The sequence below is a fragment of the Aotus nancymaae genome, unplaced genomic scaffold (assembly GCF_030222135.1).
Source record: "Aotus nancymaae isolate 86718 unplaced genomic scaffold, 86718_ANA_hifiasm-v0.15.2.pri h1tg000004l, whole genome shotgun sequence".
In the NCBI taxonomy this organism is placed as follows: domain Eukaryota; kingdom Metazoa; phylum Chordata; class Mammalia; order Primates; family Aotidae; genus Aotus; species Aotus nancymaae.
The window spans coordinates 25,670,630-25,691,680 of NW_026988415.1; the positions used below are offsets into that span (position 1 = coordinate 25,670,630).

The 21,051-nt window shown below is 39.9% G+C and overlaps 1 protein-coding gene across 6 annotated transcripts in view; it reads right to left on the bottom strand.

Annotated features, from left to right (window-relative positions):
• GRIA3 (glutamate ionotropic receptor AMPA type subunit 3) overlaps positions 1 to 21,051 on the bottom strand; it is a 335,194-nt gene that overhangs the window by 301,416 nt on the left and 12,727 nt on the right. The window contains exons 3-4 of one of the 6 annotated variants that reach the window (XM_012475471.2): positions 14,805 to 14,951; positions 12,891 to 13,167 (exon numbers count right to left, since the gene is read on the bottom strand). The exons of the other annotated variants lie outside the window; for them this stretch is intronic. Coding sequence (XP_012330894.2) covers positions 13,148 to 13,167; positions 14,805 to 14,951 — 167 coding nt within the window. The 3' untranslated portion in view covers positions 12,891 to 13,147. Of the gene's footprint in view, positions 1 to 12,890; positions 13,168 to 14,804; positions 14,952 to 21,051 lie in introns of those variants that run through there. 6 annotated transcript variants of the gene reach the window in all.

The following is a 21,051-nucleotide window of genomic DNA, read 5'->3' on the forward strand; positions in this document are numbered from 1 at the left end:
CAAGCATCACTGGAACCTCACTTCCCTTCCTTCCCACAACACAGCACACAAAATTGCTAAAGAGAGGAAGAAATGTTAAAGTCACATTCCAATGAGGTTGACTGCTGATTGTCATGCAACTGTGATGGAATCGGTTTTGAAAAATAATGATGGCAAAAATCTCCAATTCTCTTGACAAGTTGCTGAGGTAGGGGATGCTGGTGACTTGAGGTTCACTTATTTCAGTCTCACCTAAGCTTATGTCTGAGAAAAATCAACAGGAACCTGAGAAGAGAATGTTATGAGCAAATGTATTTATCTCCATGTTTGATACTAAGTTTTCACTTATTTTCGTGTGCATTAGAGGTTTGCCGTCATCTGTGTTTTCCTTCTAGAGGGCAGGGGTCAGCTCAGCTTACTGGCTTTGGCGGATATGTGGTACAGCACCAGGCACAAAGCACAAAGCAGCCTGTGACTGGGTTTGTGCTGGTTGCTGGAACCAAGCCCTGGAACTGCAGCCCTGGGTTAGGTCAGCAGTTGGCTTTTCCGGACAGATAAAGATGACATTGGGCGTCCTTGGATTCTCTGATTTAACTTAGCCATAATGCATTTTGCATTAGTTTGGCTTGCCTTTGTGACCAGCTGCATCTATCTCTCTGGCCCTCAGAAAAAGAGTTCACATTTTCTGACACACTAGGTATTTCACTACTATGATATGAGCAACTTGGGGGCAGGACTTGCCTTTTCATCTCTGTGTACCCCAGTGAGTGTTGACTCCTACTTAGCAGAATTGAAGGGCTACTTCAGTATTGCAACATGGGGGTTCATTAAAGGAAACTACCCTCAGAAGACAGTAACTACATTAAAACTGACAGCAACATTTCCGGTCTTCCCTGAACTAATGATGCTGACATCATAGTGCTGTACTGTACCAGGGGAGGAGGGGAAAGAGGAGAAAAGGAATGAACAGTTTGTGAACTTCATATTTGTAACAGAAGATTTGTGTGTACTGCCTCATTTAGTTCTCACAGTGGCTCCCTGAGGTAGGGATACTTGTTCTCATTTTATAGATGAGAAAACTGAGTCAGAGAGGTAAAGTGGCTTTACTAAAGTCCTGCAGTTTAGCAAGTGGGAGAGCAGATCTGCCTGCCTATGCTCTCCTGTTATACCTTGAGGTGGCAACAGAATTGGGTGGACAGTTTAGTGGGACTTGTTCTGTGCATTGTTCCTGGATCCCAGTTACATAGGGGCAAGAATTTCCCCCTATAAACAGCCCAAGTTTTTTAGGCTAGTGAAATATCAATTGTCGAAATGTAGTCACTTGGTAGTTTCCATTTAGGAATTTTTTGTTGAATTTTCAGTCAACCTTGCCAGTGTAGCTATAAAAATTTCCCTCAACTGTCACCTTTGGGGCAACTGCTGATTGTCCTGGTATACCCTAGAGCAGTGTACCTAAGAATCCAGATTCCTGAAGCCCCCCCCCACTACAGACTTGGTTTCTTTAGGTCTGAGACAGGGCTCCTGACTTTGCCTTTTGATGCCACTGACAATACAGAGAAACACTGTTGCATAGCAGCTGTAAGGCCGATTGCCTAGCGGGGAGCTCGGACGCACACCCCCCTGCCTTTTTTCCGAAAGCTCGGACATGCTTGGGTTGTTCCCTTTTTCCTTTCTCGCACAGCCTGGCTTTCCCTTAAAGAACCCAGTATGCAAGTGGGGTGTTGTGATTCTAGCCAATAGCAGCCGAGTCTTTCTAGCCAATAGCAGCCGAAACTTTCCAGCCAATAGCAGCTGAGTCTTTCTAGCCAATAGCAGCTGAGTAATTCTAACCAATAGCAACCAAGTCCTGTATGAAAACAAAGGCTTGTAACCTTACCCAATAGTAATCCTGCTCTCCCACAACCAATTGAGCTCCTTCACCCCTATAAAACCCCACGTCTGAGAGGAGTCCATGTGACTTCTCCGGCCCCTCCTGTCGGGCTGCAGAACCTCGCCCGGGAGCCTGAATAAATTCCTTCATATTGGATCTTCTTGTGTTGGCCTCAGTTTCTTTCCTTTTTAAACCCGGCAAGAACAAACCTCACAGCAGCACATTCTCAAAGTCTATGTCAGGTTTTCCTCATAAAAGGGACGTGTTGTTAGATAGGTTTTGGTAACTGAGTTAAGAAAAATAAATTGATTTCTTTCCTTCAAGGCCCTCTTGGAGCCCTTAATAGGTTCATGTGCATTATGAATGTTCAAGAGGAGGTTACAGTAGGCAAAATCATCTAGTGGGCCCTCTTAATCCAGGGAGTATTTTGTGTTGTAATAGGGTCTGGTATACAGTAAGCACTCAACTAATTGCTATTTATTATGGAGACTACTATTCCCTGCTTTAGACTTGATTTCAACTGTGAGAAGGGAAATATAGTTTAACTTCATTATTTAGGGATAAATTGATGTAAGATCAGTCTTAATTAGGGTAAAGTCTGGGTTACAGAATGTTCTTAGATGCACATTGAACTTTATATAGGGACCTTATAGACCTTAAAGGCTAAGAGAGGGCAGCTGAGATATTTTGCATATGGTCGTGCTGCAGATCCTATGTCCTGCTATAATGAATAGATGCAAAGAATGTGAACTGACCTTAACTCTCTGTTTGCCAGTAAGTGCTTCTAAAAACCTTAAAAGCTTATGTTAAGTAGGTTGCTAATATTAATTAAATTAAAAGAGACTTTCCTTCTTTGAAAATAAATTCAGCTTATCTATGTCTGAGCATCCCAAATTCAGAACACTAGGCTTGAGAGTTTTATTGCTTTATGTAGTGATTCTCAAACTTTACTGTGCATAGAAGTGACCTGGGATACTTATTAAAATGCAGATTCCTAAGTCCCACTTTCAAGGCTTGGGCTTGGAGATCTGCAATTTTTAACAATTATTCCAAGGGATTTCAATGAGAAATGCTGATGGGTGTTTCTGTTTGGGGAGGCTATTAAAGCTTTCAGACCACTGATTCTAGAGGGACTGGCTTCTGGTACTCAGGGGGAGAGCTAATGGGATGGAAGAGTTAACTCATTGTCTTAGAGAAAGCTGCCCTGCTGCATATGGATAAGTTTGGACAATTTTGCATTTAGTGTCTATTTTTTCCCTTTATTTGGCCTGAAAAGAATTCTGGAGAATGGCTTCAACCTGTTCCCTTTCTCTGCTCTTAAAGCTAAAAGTGATTGGAATGCTGTAACCCTGTTCTCCACAGGATAAAAAGCTCTGTGTACAGAAAGTCACTGTTGGCACTGACACTGGGAGTAGCTTTCATGATTAAAGTTTTAATTCCAAGGAAACAATATGGAAATCATTCTTAAACTAAATTTATTTCCTGCCTTTTGCTGATTTGATTTTTACTTCATAGTGGAAAGAGCCTGAACTGTAGAATCAAATCTATCTATATTAACATCCCAGCTCTGCCCTCAATAGTAGCATGACCTTGGGAAATTTTCTTAACTTCTTCGTATCCTTTTTCCCTTCATCTGTAAAATATGTTTAAAAGTAACAACCTCATAAGGCTGATGGGAGAATTAAATGAGGCAACTTATGTAAAGCACTTGGCCCAGTTCCTGGCACATGGTAGGTGCTCACTAAATATTAATGCCCTGTCATACGAAAAAACCAATGCAATTCTACACCTAGGTCATTTTGTCTGAGCAAGAGATCCTGTAGACCAGCAGTACTCAACATTTTTGACACCAGAGACTGGTTTCATGGAAGACAATTTTTCCATGGCCCGCCCATAGGGAGGTGGGGAAAGAGTTCAGGATGGAACTGTTCCACCTTAGATCATCAGGCATTAGTTAGATTCTCATGAGGAGCACACAGTCTAGATCCCTCATATGTGCAGTTCACAATAGAGTTTGCATTCTTATGAGACTCTAATGGCACCACTGATCTGACAGGAGGCAGAGCTCAGGCGGCAATGCAAGCTCACAGCTCACGGCAATGCAAGCTCACAGCTCACCTGCCATGTGGCCTGGTTCTTAACAGGCCATGAAATGGTATCAGGGGTTGGGGACCCCTGCTGTAGACACTCGCACTTCTCTAGGTCTTGGTGTGCTTGTTTGTAAAATGGGGCTAACAATAGTACCTATGGCATAGGTTTGCTGAATAGATTTAAGTGACATAATATATGTAAAAGCATTTAGCAAATGCCTAGCATTTGTTATTATTACCAATATTATCATTACCCATCATTTTCTCCTTGATACTACAAAAACTCCAAAACTAATAGAACAAATGGTGTTGCTTTGGATGAAAGGCTGTCAGGATGATTTATTGTTTTTATAAAATGTTATAAGTAATTATTAATTTATGCCAGAAACCTAAACTCTTTGTCACCCGCACATTACCTAGAGTTCTTGATAGGTAAATTGGCATTTTGTTGAACCCATTTAAGCCTGAGGTTGTGACAATGCCATATAGTAAATTTTTAAGATACTACTCTGAGGGTAATATCTTAAAAACCCAAAAGATGAAGATGCTTCTAGAGAAGTAAACATTCTGATCTTCAAAATGGGATACCACAATATTACTTTTAAGGGCAGAAAGTTGGGATTTCTGATTTGAAAATAAAAGGCAAGTTGTCAAGAATGTTTGAGTTTACAATCTCAAGGTAGGATTTTTAAAGCATTTTATATAACAATTCTGACAATGTTTACTCACTTGAAAAATAATCTACGTTGTTTCTTTTCCCAGAGACCTTAGGATCAGTTGCTTTACCTATAGCAAACTTTCATGGTCCTGTCATTCCAAAGATGGTGCCTTTATACTTAACGATGTGAAGTTTTCCAGGGCAGTGCTGAATCATCAATGAAAGATAACTTTATGCACAATATATTTTTAGTCATGAGTAAATTTTATTTTATTGTAACTCTTAAAAATTGGTAAACCTTATATGGCATATTTAGTGGTTCTCTAGTATCTTGAATACCCAAGTCTATCAATTTGAATGCTCTAGTACTTGACAATGCTCAATAACAACACTATATGATACAATAAAAATCAGCCCATCAATCTGACTTTGAGAAGCACTTAGGTCATATGTGGAGTATATGTGCATGTATGAGAGAGAGAAAAATGGATAGGAAGAGGGAGAAAGAGAAGAAGAAAGAATGAGAGTGGCAGCCAGCCATTGTCATATTTTGTATAAATTAACAGTTTTTGAATTTTTGACAGAGATTTTGGGGGTTATTGACTCAGCCACTAACTCTTACAACTTTGGATAAGTCACTGAATTTCTCCCGTTAGAGGAAGGATGATAGTATATCATGGCTTGTTAAGACACTGGCATGTTTATATTCCATGGATCAAAAGAGCTCCTTTGTGTGCAACGTCTTTCAAATTCATATATTCTTTGGTGATAAATTAGAAAACAAAATCTTAGCTACTTTTTTATGTGTCTTGCATTGGGAACAGTTTAAGGACCCTAATCCCCACTCTTGACTAGTTTCCTTAGCAGGGACAGGCATTTTCTACTCTGTACACAAACAGTTTACTTTTTCTGACCTTCTCATTACTGGCATATATTTATTGTATAATCCTTGGGCTCAATAATTGCGTCACTGCCTTTTAATTGGGAGAAGGGAAACTTCTTTTTTTGAGATGGAGTCTCGCACTGTAGCCTGGGCTGGAGTGCAATGGCACAATCTTGGCTCACTGCAACCTCTGCCTCCTGGGTTCATGCTATCCTCCTACCTCAGCCTCCCAAGTAGCTGGGATTACAGGTGCACACCACCACATCCAGCTAATTTTTTGTATTTTTAGTAAAGATGGGGTTTCACTATGTTGGCCAGGCTGGTCTCAAACTCCTGACCTTGTGATCTGCCCGCCTTAGCCTCCCAAAGTGCTGGGATTAAAGGCGTGAGCCACCCCACCCAGCGGGGAAACTTCTTATTCAGTGGATTTGTGGGGGATGGCTTGTAAGGTATTGATAACCAGTCTTTTGCCCTGGGGTCTCAGGCAACTCTTGGCAGTATCATATATAACACCTAAAGTATGGGTGAAGGAAAAGAAGTATTAATAGAAATTGTGTTGTTTTCCATTTTTTTTGAATGTCTTTAAGTGATGTTATGTTACATAGAGACACACAAGTTTCACTAAAGTACTGTAGTCTATTTCTGTGTAACATATGAATTCAGTATTAAGCTGTCACATATATTATTTGCGACACTTTGTTGATGACATTGGTGAATTCTGGCTCTCATGGTTGGTCATAATGCCTTCACTTGGCTGAAAAGATTGTTGTTTCATTTTCTAAATATCCAAATTAAATGGAATAGGATGAAGGATTTTTGATCCATATACATTTTTTGAAGGACTAATATTAAGCATAAGCAACAGGATATTGTTCTAAAATGTACCTTACATCTATTTTAGAGATAGGAACAGTGTAGTATCTAGGTATTTCAAATACGCATACTCTTAGATAAAGAAAAAAAGCAAGCATATATTAAACATGTATAAATTAGCAAAGGCCCAACCTTATGAAGTTCAGACACTTAAATCCATTACTGCAACACTAAAGTAGACAGAAGTAGCTACAAAATCTTCAACATTAAAAACATGATAACATGTTAAAATCAAATAACTCACTGACACTCAGAGCCATAGAATGTTTGATATGAAAGGGACATTAGTTATTACCCTGTTTAAATTCTTCATTTTACCGAGGAAGAAACTCATGCCCAGAAAGGAGAACATTTTTGCCTAATGTTACAGGCAAAAAGGGAATTAAATGGAAAATCAGAGGAGAATCAAGAAAGTGAAGTGTCAGCAGAAGCTAAGGCAAGAGAGACTTTGAGTGGATAAAAGCACTGTGTCAAACACACCAAAGAGATTGACGAAGATAAACAATTGAAAAACAGCTCTTGGATTTGGCAAGAACATCACTGGTGAACTCAAAAGAGAAATGTTGGTAGATTAGTGAGAATAGAAACAGAGTGTAGGAGTCAGGAACAGAAAGTGGGATAGGAAATAAAGGCAACTCACACAAATCTCAGATTAGGGGATTTAGGAAGCAAAAGGAGGAGGATGGCCAAAAAAAGGAGCAGGTTGAAACTTTTTTTTTTTTTTTTTCAAATAGGGAGCTATGAGCATGTTTTTGAAAAGGAAGAAAAGGAGTGCTGGACCCCAAACTTTCATGTTTCTATGACAGAAAATAATGAATCATGGAGTTGATGAGCCTCTCCAAACCAACATCACCTACTAGACAGAAAAATAAAAAAACCCACAGCAAGACACAACTCCAAACTGGACAGCATTTAAGCTAGTAATAGTGTAGAAGTCGGGGGATTCAAGGCTATCTAACAGTATGCTCAGAGGCAACCCCTAATCTATCTGTTATTACTTTTGACAACTATATGGACTCAGTCCCTCCCCGACACAACCTGAAATTCATACTGAAATCTTACCATTCCATTTGTTAACCTTTTTCTCCCATAGTAAAATTGAAATATACCTTGGGAATATTTTTCAAAAAGCCACCATGCATATTTACTCCTGGTTGGAGCTAATTAATTAGGGAACCTAACTTGAAGTTCTATTAACTGGGCTAAATTGGGACAGGCTTGAAAATAGGAACTCCTCTGAAATTATGAGCATGGAGCTAATCTCTTTGTGCTTACAAATCTCGATCAAGGTCTAGGTGGGCCTTTCAGTTGCTTGACCATTGATATTCTGGCTGGCACTTGAATCAGTTGTTTAGTTATCTGCATAGATGAGTAAGATAGTTGAAAGTTGTACTGGTGGCTGCAGACCTGGTCAGCAGTATTATGCATACAAGTGTTACACAGCCATAACCAAGAATAGACACATCAAAGGCCATCAGACTATGACAACATTGGCGATTTGGGGTTGAAAATGTACTCAAATCAAGCCTGCTGTCATTATGCCTTTGAATGATTATCTCATTTAATTATCAACAGCCTTATGTAGTAGATATTATTATCCCTGTGTTACAGTTTGGGAAATTTAGATTCAGGGAGGTTGAGACTTGCATAAGGTAATATGGTTAGTTACGTGGCAGAGTTGAGCTATAAACTCAAGCCTGACTCCAGGTTGTTACACATTCTATTACACTATCAATTTAGGGCCTCCACCATTGCTGTCTTCCCTTTCTACATAATTTTTACCTCTTACTGAAACCTGTATCACTCTCTTCAAGAATTCCATGCCTGTGGGCTCCTTTCCTATTGAAATCTGCTTTCGTGATAGGATCTGCTATAGAGTTGCATGCTTTGCATTATGAATTTAGGCAGTGCCACCTCTTCAAAGGGAATTTTTATCATATATTTTCAGTGTAGAATGAAAGTCCCTCTGTTAAAGAAGCTCTGGTGCCAGTGAGCAGGGGTGAGAGCTATTTGGGAACAGGAGTCAAAGGCTCCATCCCAGGACCTGTGGCATCCAGCCAGGTAAGCAGCACCTCTTCTGCCTGTGTATACACAGGCTTTATAAAGCAGGCACATCCCACTACTTAGACTAGTGGTGTCTGGAGAAAGGGAGTCCACCCCTGAGGGGAGGTAGGAAAAGATGACCTTTGAGGTCCTTTATATCCCAGAGATTCAATCAGCCTATGATTCAATGACTCAGAGGGGTGAGCAATTATCCAGTGATATCAATTGGGAGAGATCAGGCCAAAAAGAAATCTACTTTCTGACTTCAGTGGTTTGAATTACCTCCTTGGAAACACCCCAAAATAGCTCAAATCTTTGCTTCATTTGGTCTAATCATCCTCTGAGTTTCCTTGTTTCTGTAGGAAGAATCATCTTTCATTAAAAAGCGGTGGTTGGGGGAGGTGGCTAAAATCAGCAATTATTTAATATTAGAAAGGCCCTCACAGGATCTCTTGATTTTACAAAGGATCTAACTGAAACCCAGAGAAGGCATGGTTTGTTAGATACAGAGTTGGGGCTGGAACCCAGGACAACTGGCTCCCAGCCCAGGGTTCTGTTTAACCTTTCCTGCTGTCTGGTAATATTCTTTTCAAAACTCATATTTTCATTTAGTCCCTGGTAAGACCAGAAAAATGCAACCACCAAACCGAGGTTTAGCAAGGGAAATGACTGCCTCTCTACTCAGTCCCTTCCTGCTGGGGACTTTTTCTTTTGAACAACTTGATACCCCAATAAATTTATCCTGGGATGCATATATTTAATTAGAGATGACCATCTTCCATTGTCTGCTTTTCCAGTTGAGGTGGCTTCTGAGCAGCAGGAGGAAGGCTGGTCTTCAATAGTGTTTGGTTTGTGTGTTGGCCCTGCCTGTAGGGAGGAAGAAGTACTGAGTTTGAAGCTGGGTGACCTGACCTGTTGTGTCCCAGGAGGGAGTTCCTACCTACTTGAATGGTTCAGATGTGGGCTTTGGAGGCCTTACCCCTTTTGTCCTTCTCTTGTCAGAACTGTTAGGTGGATGAGTCCTTGGCCCTGAGATGATTGATCTAATGACTAGCACATTACCTCTCACCTGAAAACTCAGGCTTTTCTCCTGCTTGCCTGCCTGCTGCTTCAGCTTAATTTACCTAACTCACCTTAATCTTAATGGTGGTGACACATGCAAATAGCACATGCATTTAACCAGGAACAAGCCCCACTGAAGTAGAAGCCTGATTTTTACACAGCAGTTTCAGCAGAGAGAATCTCCTTCGCCGAATCAGAAAGAAAACAATAGCTTACTGGATAAGCGTGATGGCTCACGCCTGTAATCCCAGCACTTTGGGAGGCTGAAGCGGGCAGATCACAAGGTCAGGATTTCAAGGCCAGCCTGGCCAACATGGTGAGACCCTGTCTCTACTAAAGAAAAAATACAAAAATTAGCTGGGCATGGTGGTATGTGACTGTAATCCCAGCTACTTGGGAGGCTAAGGCAGGAGAATTGCTTGAATCCGGGAACTAGGAGACGGAGGTTGCAGTGAGCCGAGATCACACCACTGCACTCCAGCCTGGGCTACAGAGCGAGACTCTGTCTCAAAAAAAAAAAAAAAAAAAAAAAAAAGAAAAGAAAACAATACCGTACTTTGGAATTTGGGCCCTTTCAGCACGGTATAGGATGGTATGGTGGTTAAAAGAGAAGGTGCTGGAGCCAGGCTATGTTCTTCTCTAGCTCTGTCAGTTACCAGTTATGTGACTAGGCAAGTGACTTAACTTCTCTATGCCCCAGATTCCTCATCTGTGAAATAGACCTAAGCCACAGAATTTTGATGATTGAAATAACAAATAAATGTAAATCACTTAGAAGGATGCCTGGTATGTAAGATGCACTATGTTAGCTCTTATTATATTCAATACTATTCCTAGCAGTATCTACAAAGCAATCACAAAAAGAACAAATGAAAGGCCTGGTCTTCTGCAGTCAGTTGAAACTGCTGCTCTTTAGGTTCATAGATATTTTTTTTATTTTTGCAAATCATAATACTGAGGTAATTTTCCTCCACCATGTCTGTTACCATCACCATGGTCCCTTCTTCTCTAAATTGAAGTTAAAATTTTGTCTTGCATAGATAATCTTGCAGACACATACATTTTTCCCAAAGAGGGGAACAGTCCTATTGCTGCAACAGAAATGAATACTGTGCTGAGTACATAGCAAGTGAAGGGCCCTTGTAAATAAAGTAGCAAATTAGCAGTGATTTTGCCAGCAGTTTTAAAACAAATGGATTGAAAGAGATTTCAATAACTACATGCCTAACTTAGAGCTGCACTTGAAGCATTTAGTAAATGTGTCATTTCAGTATTGAAAACAGCATCTAATCAAAGGATGTTTATAATTAGACATCACATATAATATCTCTCAAAATTATGTTCCACCAGGTGAGATGCCATTTCCTGGAACACTGAAATCCACTGTTTGTTAGGCCTTTGTTATTATTAAAAAGAACAGGTTGGGGATACCAAGAGAGACTCAAATAAATGAAAGTGCTTAATTTTAATTAGAGGGGGAAAAAAAGTCACACACAATATGGGTAGCCTGTATGGAGAACCTTGTGCCAGTAAAACCTGCCTCCAAAGGTATGACTCTATATTAATTTAAATCAGACAGACATTGGCACTGCATTCTTTTATTTTTCATTAACATTTTGATTTAGAACAACAGATTGCTGCAGTGAGGGGACAAGATCGGCAGCCAGTGAGCCATCTGCTGAGCATCTCACTGACGACTCTACTAGCAAAAGAAGCCGGTGACTATGGAATATATGCAAGAGGGACACACACCATTAGCTAAGTGACAGGATAAAAGATGGGAAACTTTGCCGGGTCAGAGGAGACAGAGATGGAGAAGGCAAAGCACGGCCCATTCTGATTGGAATTTGAAAAGATCCAAGCACTTGCAGCAGGCCAATAGGATGCCATTCTATGGAGGATTTGCTTGTAGCGTTATTTTTTCCCTTTGAAATTACAGGTGGAACAAGGAAAGAGAAGTGACAGGATAAACACACAATAATTTGCCATGCTTCTTACATGGGTTATGTTTTCCAGATCAGTAAACAATTACCCCTTTAGACAGCTTGAGCCATTTGAGATAGAAATCTTTCTAAAGTGGAATCTCTCCCAGCTACCATCCTTTTAAACACAGTAAAGCACTGGCATACCAAGGCGGGGGCAGTAGAAGTGGTCTGTCTGGGGTGCAAACAATAAGAGGGTGTGTAGCGTGTAGAGAATTTAAAGACAGTAATAAACCGTCTACTTGCTTTTTTATTATTATGCACAGACATTTCTAAATATCAGTGGAAAAATACTCTTCCTCCCAGCTGGGATGGACCTCGTATATCACCCCTTCCCCATAGTATACCAGTGCGGTAGAAAGAATGGAATTCAATTTTCTATGGATGATTCAGGGTCTTCACTGGGAACTCCAACTCCGGTACCGAGTTTGTTGTCCATGAGGCTACTCGGCCTCTTAGGCCTATTTGTCCTACATGAAATAATCCCAGACTGTGGTGCTTTTGTAGTTGGCGATTCTGCATGGTGTTCTCTTACTGTCAGCTGTCACATTTTAGTATGGCTGCTTTTAGGAGTGCTTCATTTCTAATATGCTATCTATCTTCAGTAACCTAGGAAGTACTGAGCATTGTCAGCTACAGTGGGAAAAGATATAGAAGGCTATGAAAATAGACAGAAAATTAAAAGGACAGGAATCTGTATCTTCTGCATAATAAGGTGTGGAGGTGTTTGATGCATTGTAGAAGTTTTTTCTTCAAAAATGGTTAAAATAAAAATAGCACTTTCATTGCTGAAAGATGTGTGCTTCAAATATCTGGAAAATTAGCTTAGGTGGAACCACTCGTTCCCTTACAATGCTAGTTAAATGGAAACAGCATGCTGCATGGAAGGAGCACAAGATTAGACTTAGGTTTGTGTCTCGCCCCAGCCACTTACTGGGAACGACACTTTAACTCCTCTGAGCCCCTTTCTTTAAACTGTGAAATGGGTATAGTAATAATATCGGCCTTACCTACCTTATTGTGTATTAGATTTTCTACCAGCCTTCATTCATTGATGCTCCCAGTAAAGCGCCACCGACCACTGCAAGTCACCATCTCTCTCACCCTCCTTCACACTGAACCTGGTGCACACCTTTAGGGATCATCTCCATCTCTTGACTTCCTTACATGATCCACTAAACTCTTAAGCCACATTTATGTTCATGCATGTTCCCAATTAATTACTGAGGTCTTCCCACCAAAGATCGAGGGCTTCTTACTCAGAAAAGCCTAAGAAGAGAAATTATCTTAAGGCAACCTGTGTAAGATGAGCTATGGGATTTCCGGGTCAAAGTTGACATTCATGATAATAATCAACTGGAAGTACATTAAGAAAAGTTAATTCTTTATGATATTGATTTCCATTTTCCCCTCAACTCCCAAACATACACCAACACAACTGAAAGCAGGATTTGAGGAATACATTAATGTTCCTTTATTAGGTTCTCTTGATATTTCATCAACTTTGATCCTGTCCCGTCTCAGCTTCATCTTTTTATTTCCAGAGGGAAGTTCCTTGTCTCTAAAATGGGTTTGGGATTAACCTGCAATTTTATACCTTCACACACCCAGGCTGAACTTCTTTCTTTGTTCTCCCTCCATGATGCTCACTCAGTTGAGAACCCAAGAAGGGAGGAGGTAGTGGTGACTTTTGATCTTGTTCTCATCTTACAGTTCACCTGTAACACCTTGAACAGGAAAGGTAAAATATTGCCCAGCACTATGAATGGATGAGCCACATCAAGGGGTCACCTTTTGGAACTTCCCTTTCTGTCAGCCTCCCTGCGGGATCCCCCACGGGCTACACTGGTTCCATGAGGAGGTCAAAGTAGCACTCGTCTAAGTAGTGTGATTTGCAGGTTATTGAAAAATTAAATGCCACCCACCAGAAATAGTTCTCTCATTGGCTTGTGCAGTTTCAAGAATGCCTGATAAATTGTAAATATGCCATTATAGTTATCAAAACATGGGGGCCCTGAGACTCCAAATAATTTGCCACAACTTAAAAGTTGAGCCTTGATTATTGGCTCAATATTTATTGATTTATTGGTTTTAATTTTTAAATCAATGTCTATTTAGTGAAGAACAGAAAAAGATGCCCACTGGTGGCAGCATTTACTACATGCCAGGCATTATGCTGAGCATTCGATGTGAATTCTGTCATTGATCCTGACAATCACCCTAGAAGGGAGACAGTATTATCACTGTAATTCTATGGATGAGGTAATTTCTGTAGATGAGCACAGAGTAGTTAAGTAACTTGCTGAAGGTCACATAGCTGGAAGTGGTAGAACTAGAATTCTAACCCAGGCCAGCTCTGACTTTAAAGCCTATACAATGCTGCCTCTAATATTGGAGCCCAAACTTGCTCCAACCTTGCTATCGCACTGAACAAAACACAACCCCTGTGTCTAACTTGTTCTACCTCCTTACAAGGCAATTGGGAGCGTGAGGAGTGGGGGAATAGACCATGAGATGTAAATTCCAGAGCATGGATGTCTGCTGTGGAGGGCAGATTTGAAGGAGACATCTGGTAGAATCTGGAGCATTTTTCAAACATCTCAAAGACCCTGAGCTCCTGAGGAAGGGAGGGCAAGGAAAAATGCAGGAACCCCCCTGCAAACCCTCCAAGGGAACCCTATGATATCTTTTGAATTAAACATAGTTGAAGCTAGCTAGAAAGGACCTTGGAAGTCACCTAGTCTAATTCTCTTATTTGACAAATGGGAAAAAGTGAAGCCTAAAGAGTGGGCAGTCACATAGCTAGTTAGTAGCAGCAGGGCAAAGGCAGAAAATCTAGGGCTTTTTCTTCCATAATGCATTGCTTCCCTTAGAAGAATTTAACTCTGAGCAAACCAGAGATTTTAGCATCTCCGTTTGAGCCAAGCAGCCCTAAATACCACATCTTTATTTTTTCCTAGTTTAATTGGAAAACACAATTACAGTTCTGAGACCATGTATATCTTCAGGACTCATTCACTGATGCTGTCAGAGGATCTGCTTGTCTTCACTAATTTTGAGCTCAGAGATTTAACATGTCCCCAAACAGCCTCGTTTCCTTTAATAACCTATCATTGGCTTAATAGTCATAAATGTATTGAACCTTATCTGGCAGTATTTATATTTTCAGCTGGCACCAACTCTGGGCTAAGGGGTTCCATATGTTTACTTCCCACTGTGCGAAGTAGGCTTGACTTTGGCCCGGAATTTGTTCCTTTCAAGCTTCCAGAGTGAGGAGGTCCTTTTTGTGGCATTACAGGGCTTGGTGAACAAGATTCTTTCCCCTTTCCTTCCACCTTCCTGATTTCAAACTATGGGCACTTACCCCAGACACAACAGGCCCGATTTTGGCGGGCCCCACCTGGTGAACATTTTAGGTGCAGCAGCCCATGATCTTTGCAGCATGGCAGAGCTGTCCAATTGTTTTCCCTGATGCTTCCTGGCCAAGACAGGTAGTCCCTCTCAGCAGGAGCTGTGGGGATGACGAGGTGAGGGCAAGCTACTTCTGGCCATAGGTCTCCTTCAGCTGAAGGGCAGAAAGGGGGCACTTCAAGATTGAGGGCAGAGGGTGACACTGTCTGGGCCACAGTGGCAGCTGAGGAAGGCAGCCAAAATTCTGGAGCTAAGACTAGTGAGACCACATTTGAGTTTATTGTATTAACACATTTCACACTCCATTTCTTAATGGGCTGCCTTGTTGGATGACATTTTTAGTCACCTTTGGAGCTGGCTGTTGAAAAACTCCTTTCTTGTTTCTTTTAAAAATAACCTTCCGTGCTGTTGAAGTTGAAAAGGTTGTCAGGTGGAAATGTTTATGTGCTCTCATCTCAGCTAAAAAAATGTAAAGATGAAAGTATCCAACACATATATTTACTGAGTACCTGGCGGGATATAATTCAGGGAAGGCAGCGATATCTGAGCTGCGGTCAGTGATGCAGCCCTTACCTGACACGGGCTGTATGCATGCCAGCATAAAACGAATAGTCCTCTGACTGTAATCAATTTACTTGAATCAAACAATTGGCGATTGTATTTTTTAGCAACTGATAATTTCATCTACTATACCAAGTTTTCCCAAAACACATAACTGAGGGCTGACTGCAAAGATAAATATTAACAACCAAAGAAAGACCATGAGCTGCAGTGGTCATTGCCAGGGATGACAGCAATCTCTTGGGAATCTGGCCAAGTCTGAGGTCATTCGCCATGACTGAATCCTGCCCCCACCCATCACCTTCCTGCACCTTTACTTTCCCTCTCCTGGAATGAAGTTGGTAAAAATACAATAGAGCTATGCTATATGTGATTTATCCTTGTGATAAAACCCCAAATAATCAGTTACTACCAACAGGGATTCCACAAATAATGATGTTTTTTTCTTTACTGCCTTTTCTGATGAAGGTCAACAAGTAAGGTCTGCAGTGATTGCTTTAGGAATGTATTTGGGAAATCAAGATACATGGATTCTAGTTTCGTTTCTGTGACTGGCTCTGTGACTTTGAGCTCTCTCTTCTTTGAATCTTTTTTCTTAAATATAACATTAAGATGATGGGCTAGATGATCTCCAAGGTCCCTTCTGTCTATGACAGTCTGTATTTTCAATACAAGGGATTTTATTTTAAAAATATCTTCCCAGGCTCAGTGTACTCAGCCTAGTCTCCTGCACCCTCTGCATCTCCAGTCCTACCATACGACAATCATGTTACATCTAACTTTATATACTTAACAATTATACTTTACTTCATAGTTTTCAAAGGACTTTCACATTTATTCTCTCATTTGATCTTCATTACACCCCTATAAACTATATAGCACAAGCATTGCTATCTCCATTTTGTAGATGAAGAAACTGAGACACAGACTACTAAAATAACTCATGCAAGGTCATAGGGCTAGATAATAGCAGAGATGGAACAACAACTCAAGTTTTTTGACTTCAAATCTGCTGCTTTATTTCCCTTTTGCAAATGTAATAATAATGGCAACTAATATTTGTTGAGTGTTCACTTTCCACATATTCCACAGTGGATACTAATATTTCCTCCATTTGTCAGACAGAAAGACTGAGGTTTAGAGGGGTTAAGCTCCTCACCCAAGGCTATACAACTAGAAAGAGGTAGATCCAGGGTTTGAACTCAGAGAGTCCGGCTTCTGATCTCAACTACCATTGCTATACTGCCTGTCGAGTTCTATAACATGTACTTTAAAGAGGATGAAAAGTCAAGTTCTCACTTTGGTTGCCCTACCTGGTGGAAGAATAATGATCATTCCAAAAAAGACCAGAACAACTAAAAGTCAGCAAATATTTATTATATATTTACTGTGTGTTCAGATCTGTGCTAGAATGCAGGTATTAGAGGAAGTGTAATTGTAAGCCTCAGTGAATTGGGAATCCATCTCAATGCATAACGTTGTATAGTGGTTTTGTGTGTATGTGTGTGTGTGTATAAATAGGGCTTATATATATAGCAGGACTTATATATGTATATATATCAGATATATAAATATATGTACATAGGGTAATGGTTTTATATATATACATAGGTGTCATAAAATAACCCTGATACAATAACGCAAATATTAAAAATCAAAATTTTAAAGAACACTTAAAGAGTCTGGACAAATGCTTCCAATATAACATAAAGTAAAAAGGCAGGATAGAAATCTGAACACATGTTAAAACTTAATTTTGGGTGATTTTTACTTTACTTGGGTGATTTTTCTTCTCTATATTTTTCAAGTTTTTTGTTTGTTGACAGTAAGCAGAAATTAATTTTACATTTTCACTTTTTATAATCACAAAAATGTTTTCCACAGTAAAAAAAATCAGGTTGGAGTAATATGACTTCCTAGAGAAAATCACATATTAGACAATTAGAGAAAAAGAGATACCAGAAGGTAGTAAAGTAATAAAACCTGTGGTGTTGCTTTAGTACAGTTTTCTGATAGTAAGGCTGCAAAACATGGTGGAAAAGACCTCACTCTGAGAATCTGTCAGTCTAGATTCTCAACTTACTTCTGCTACTAGGGAGCTGCATCACCTTTGGCAAATCTCTTCTCCTTTCTTGTTCTTATTTTCCTCATCCACAAAATGAGGTAATTAGATTAAAACAACCTGATCCATTTCCAACAGTCTGTGATCTGTCATAGTACTTCAAGACCTTGTTTTGCTCATTTTTGACTATAGATCAAAGGGTGGTAAATTATCACAGGTTAACATTGGAGGCACTAAATGGAAGATATGATTAACTGTGGCCCCTGAAACTCATGTTTTATCATATTTCTAATTAACTTGCTGTGGATTTCTTCTTCCTCTCTGCCACCTGTTTAAAACTGACAATGTTGTCATTTTTATATATGTAATTGTGCAGCAGTGAAAGCTAAGAGAATAAGGATTATGTTGGAAAGACACCTTAGAGAAGTGCCAAAAGTTGGAAAACCTGCATTATAATCCCAGCTCCGTTATCAATTAGCTGTGTGACCTTGGGCTGGTCACTGAGCATCTCTGTTCCTCCTCTTCAGTTTCTTCATCTGAAAAAAAGGTCAGTGATCCCCCATGACAATATAGGAATGGGCTTGAATAGGAAATGAGAAGAGGAGATGATACTCATGGATTATAGGTACACTGGGATATTAAGTTGCTAAAAATTGCCTTTGATCATAACCCAGGTTTTGGCCTGCTGGATACAGCATGTTGTTCGATACAGAATACAGAAGAAGAGAGGGGAGAAAAAAAAAAAAAAAAAGCCTGGTGGTCTTCAGCAGGATTCTTTCTCATGAATCTATGCTTATGAAATCAGCTAAATAACCTTTGCTCTAGAGAGAATAAAGACTAAAATGCCGGAAAATCACATTAGCAAAATTTCTCTTTTAATCTTTTCCATATCTCTTTCCCTTGCTATTTGCAATCTGACTTAGGCAAGCAACATCAAAAGACAAAAAAATCCATCTACTCAAATGAATATGTTCTTCACTTCCATACACACATCAACCTTAATTTGAAAGCTCAGAAAACTCATGTCTTGGAGAGCCCAGTTGGAACTACATTTTTCCTTGACTGAGTGCAGGATCGGGATCCAGGATCCGGGATCCACTCCTCCATTCTCCCACTGTAAACACATTAAAATAGACTTCACATTTGAAGAAAGATGGTTCTTTCCTTCGAGCCAGCAAGTGTTAAGGTTATCATATTACTACTATTCACGCTGCTTTACCCAAATCATATCCAGTTTAGAGAAAATAAAATCAGAAGGGATCATGTGCTTCTGGACAATTCCACTTATTAGGCCTAGTGGTATATGTGCCCCGACTTTTTTGCAGTATCAAGTAAATTCTTTCTTTCTCCACTTTTTTTCCCCCAAGCAAACCTCTTATGCCCAAGGCAGCATTGTGGGTATTCAAAGGTTATCTCATCCAGCTTCTTTTCAGCTACAGATTCACAGAGTGTACAGGTTAGTTTGAAGGGCTTTGGGGAAGTTATAGATGGGAAGAATATCTCCCACAGTTTGGTTCTGACAAATTCTATTCTTTACCAACCACTTTGCTACTCTGTGTTAATAATAGTTACCATTTATTGAACACCACTATATGTTACATATTATGCTAAATATTTTATGTGGTTGATCCTAATCTTCACAACAACTTTATAAGATAGTTACTATTATATTCATCCTCATTGCACAGATGATGAAACTGAGGTTCGCAGAGGTTCTGTAATTTGTCCACAGTCATATGGCTAGTAAGAGAGCCAAAATTAAAATGCATTTAGTGGCTGTTGCACAAAGAGTACCGAATGCTTGTAAGAGGCTGTGATATTTAGTGGAAGGATTGCCTAGACTCAGATGTGCCAGAAGTGCATCTCTGTTGGGCTTTCATCATCTGAAAAGTATTATCAACTGCTAAGTGGTCACTAGGAAGTGGAAAGGAACAAGGAAATAGGTATGTGCCATTTGTGTGCTAATGCAGTGCCTGCTCCAGAGAAGAGTGAACAGTATGGAGGGCCTCTCTTGGGCTCTTGACTCGAGGGCCCAGGAAGAAAGCTCACTGATGGCCCTGGCACCGCTCTAAGTACTTTACATGCATTTGTGAATTATTTTATTTTAAACCCTCAACAACCCTATGACGTAAGAACTATTATCATCACCACTTTATAACTGGGGAATTTGCAGCACAAAGAAGTTAAGTAACTTGAGCAAGGTCTCACAGCTAGTAAGTGGAAGAGTTGGGATGTGCAAGGATAAGCCACAACTGGGCTGAAACACTAACCATTGATTTTAAGGATTCAATATTTTTATCACAGACCTTTATAAAGGCAGAGAGTAGATGAATATGAAGAAGAATTTCTAGATATAGAATTGAGGAGCTTCATTTTGGATGGTCTTTCCTGAGTAATAAATGAAATGAGATGATAAGAATTGGACAAGAGTTAATGATAGAATTTGTTTGTTGTTGTTGTTTTTGTTTGTTTGTTTTTGAGATGGAATCTTGCTCTGTCACCCAGTCTGGAGTGCAGTGGCACGATCTCGGCTCACTGCAACCTCCGTCTCCTAGGTTCAAACGATTCTCCTGCTTCAGCCTCCCGAGTAGCTGGAACTACAGGCTCATACCACCATGTCCAGCTAATTTTTGTATTTTTAGTAGAGATAGGGTTTCACCATGTTGGCCAGGCTGATCTTGAGCTCTTGACTTCAAGTGATCCTCTGGCCTTGGCCTCCCAAAGTGCTGGGATTACAGGCATGAGCTGCCATGCCTGGAAGATAGAATGTCAAAGATGGAAGTCACAGACATCATCCGGAAGAACTCCCTAGTTTACAAATGATAAAAACTAGAACCTAGATGTGATTTATCCAAGGTCATACAGGCAGTAGATATCAGAGCTAAGACTGGAATCCAGATCTCCTAATTTCTGTCCCATTGTTCATTCTGCTACTCTCCTATTGCTCTTACAAGTTTTACTGTTTTCCAAGGCCATAAGAAACATGGTATCTCAAATGTCATATTTCCTATAGTTTATTTCATAAGACTTCAACATAAATTGTGCGGTATATATGTGGGTCAGTTAGTCTTAATCTATACTGTAGGGGTGGTCAGTTACCCTCATTTGGAAATACATAGACAGGAATAGTTATTTAGTACTTAAAGAATTCTAATCAAGAAGTGATTCTAACAATCACCTCAGAAGTTTATCTCCAGTGAGCACCAGAGGCTTTGTAAATTAACATTAAACTTCTCATTGATGAAACTAATAGTCTTCAATATATGTAGATTGGTTAGAAATAGGGTAGAGGAGTTCCCAAATTAGCATAAAGAACATATAAGCATGTAATAAACTCTATAATATTATCCCTTAGAAAAAAATGATACTGTAGGTTCAATTTGTAAATTGTCCTGTGAACAGCCACTGATGGGGATTTTTGTTTAGCCGAATCCTGCTTCTAGAATGTTGTCTTGTATGCTTCAAGGAAACCTTCATGCCAGGTGCTGTTGGAATACCTAGAAGCAAAGGGAGCTGAACTTGACTGAGTCCACAGAACAGGATCCCAATTATTTTATGTCTATTTTTTATTATTTTA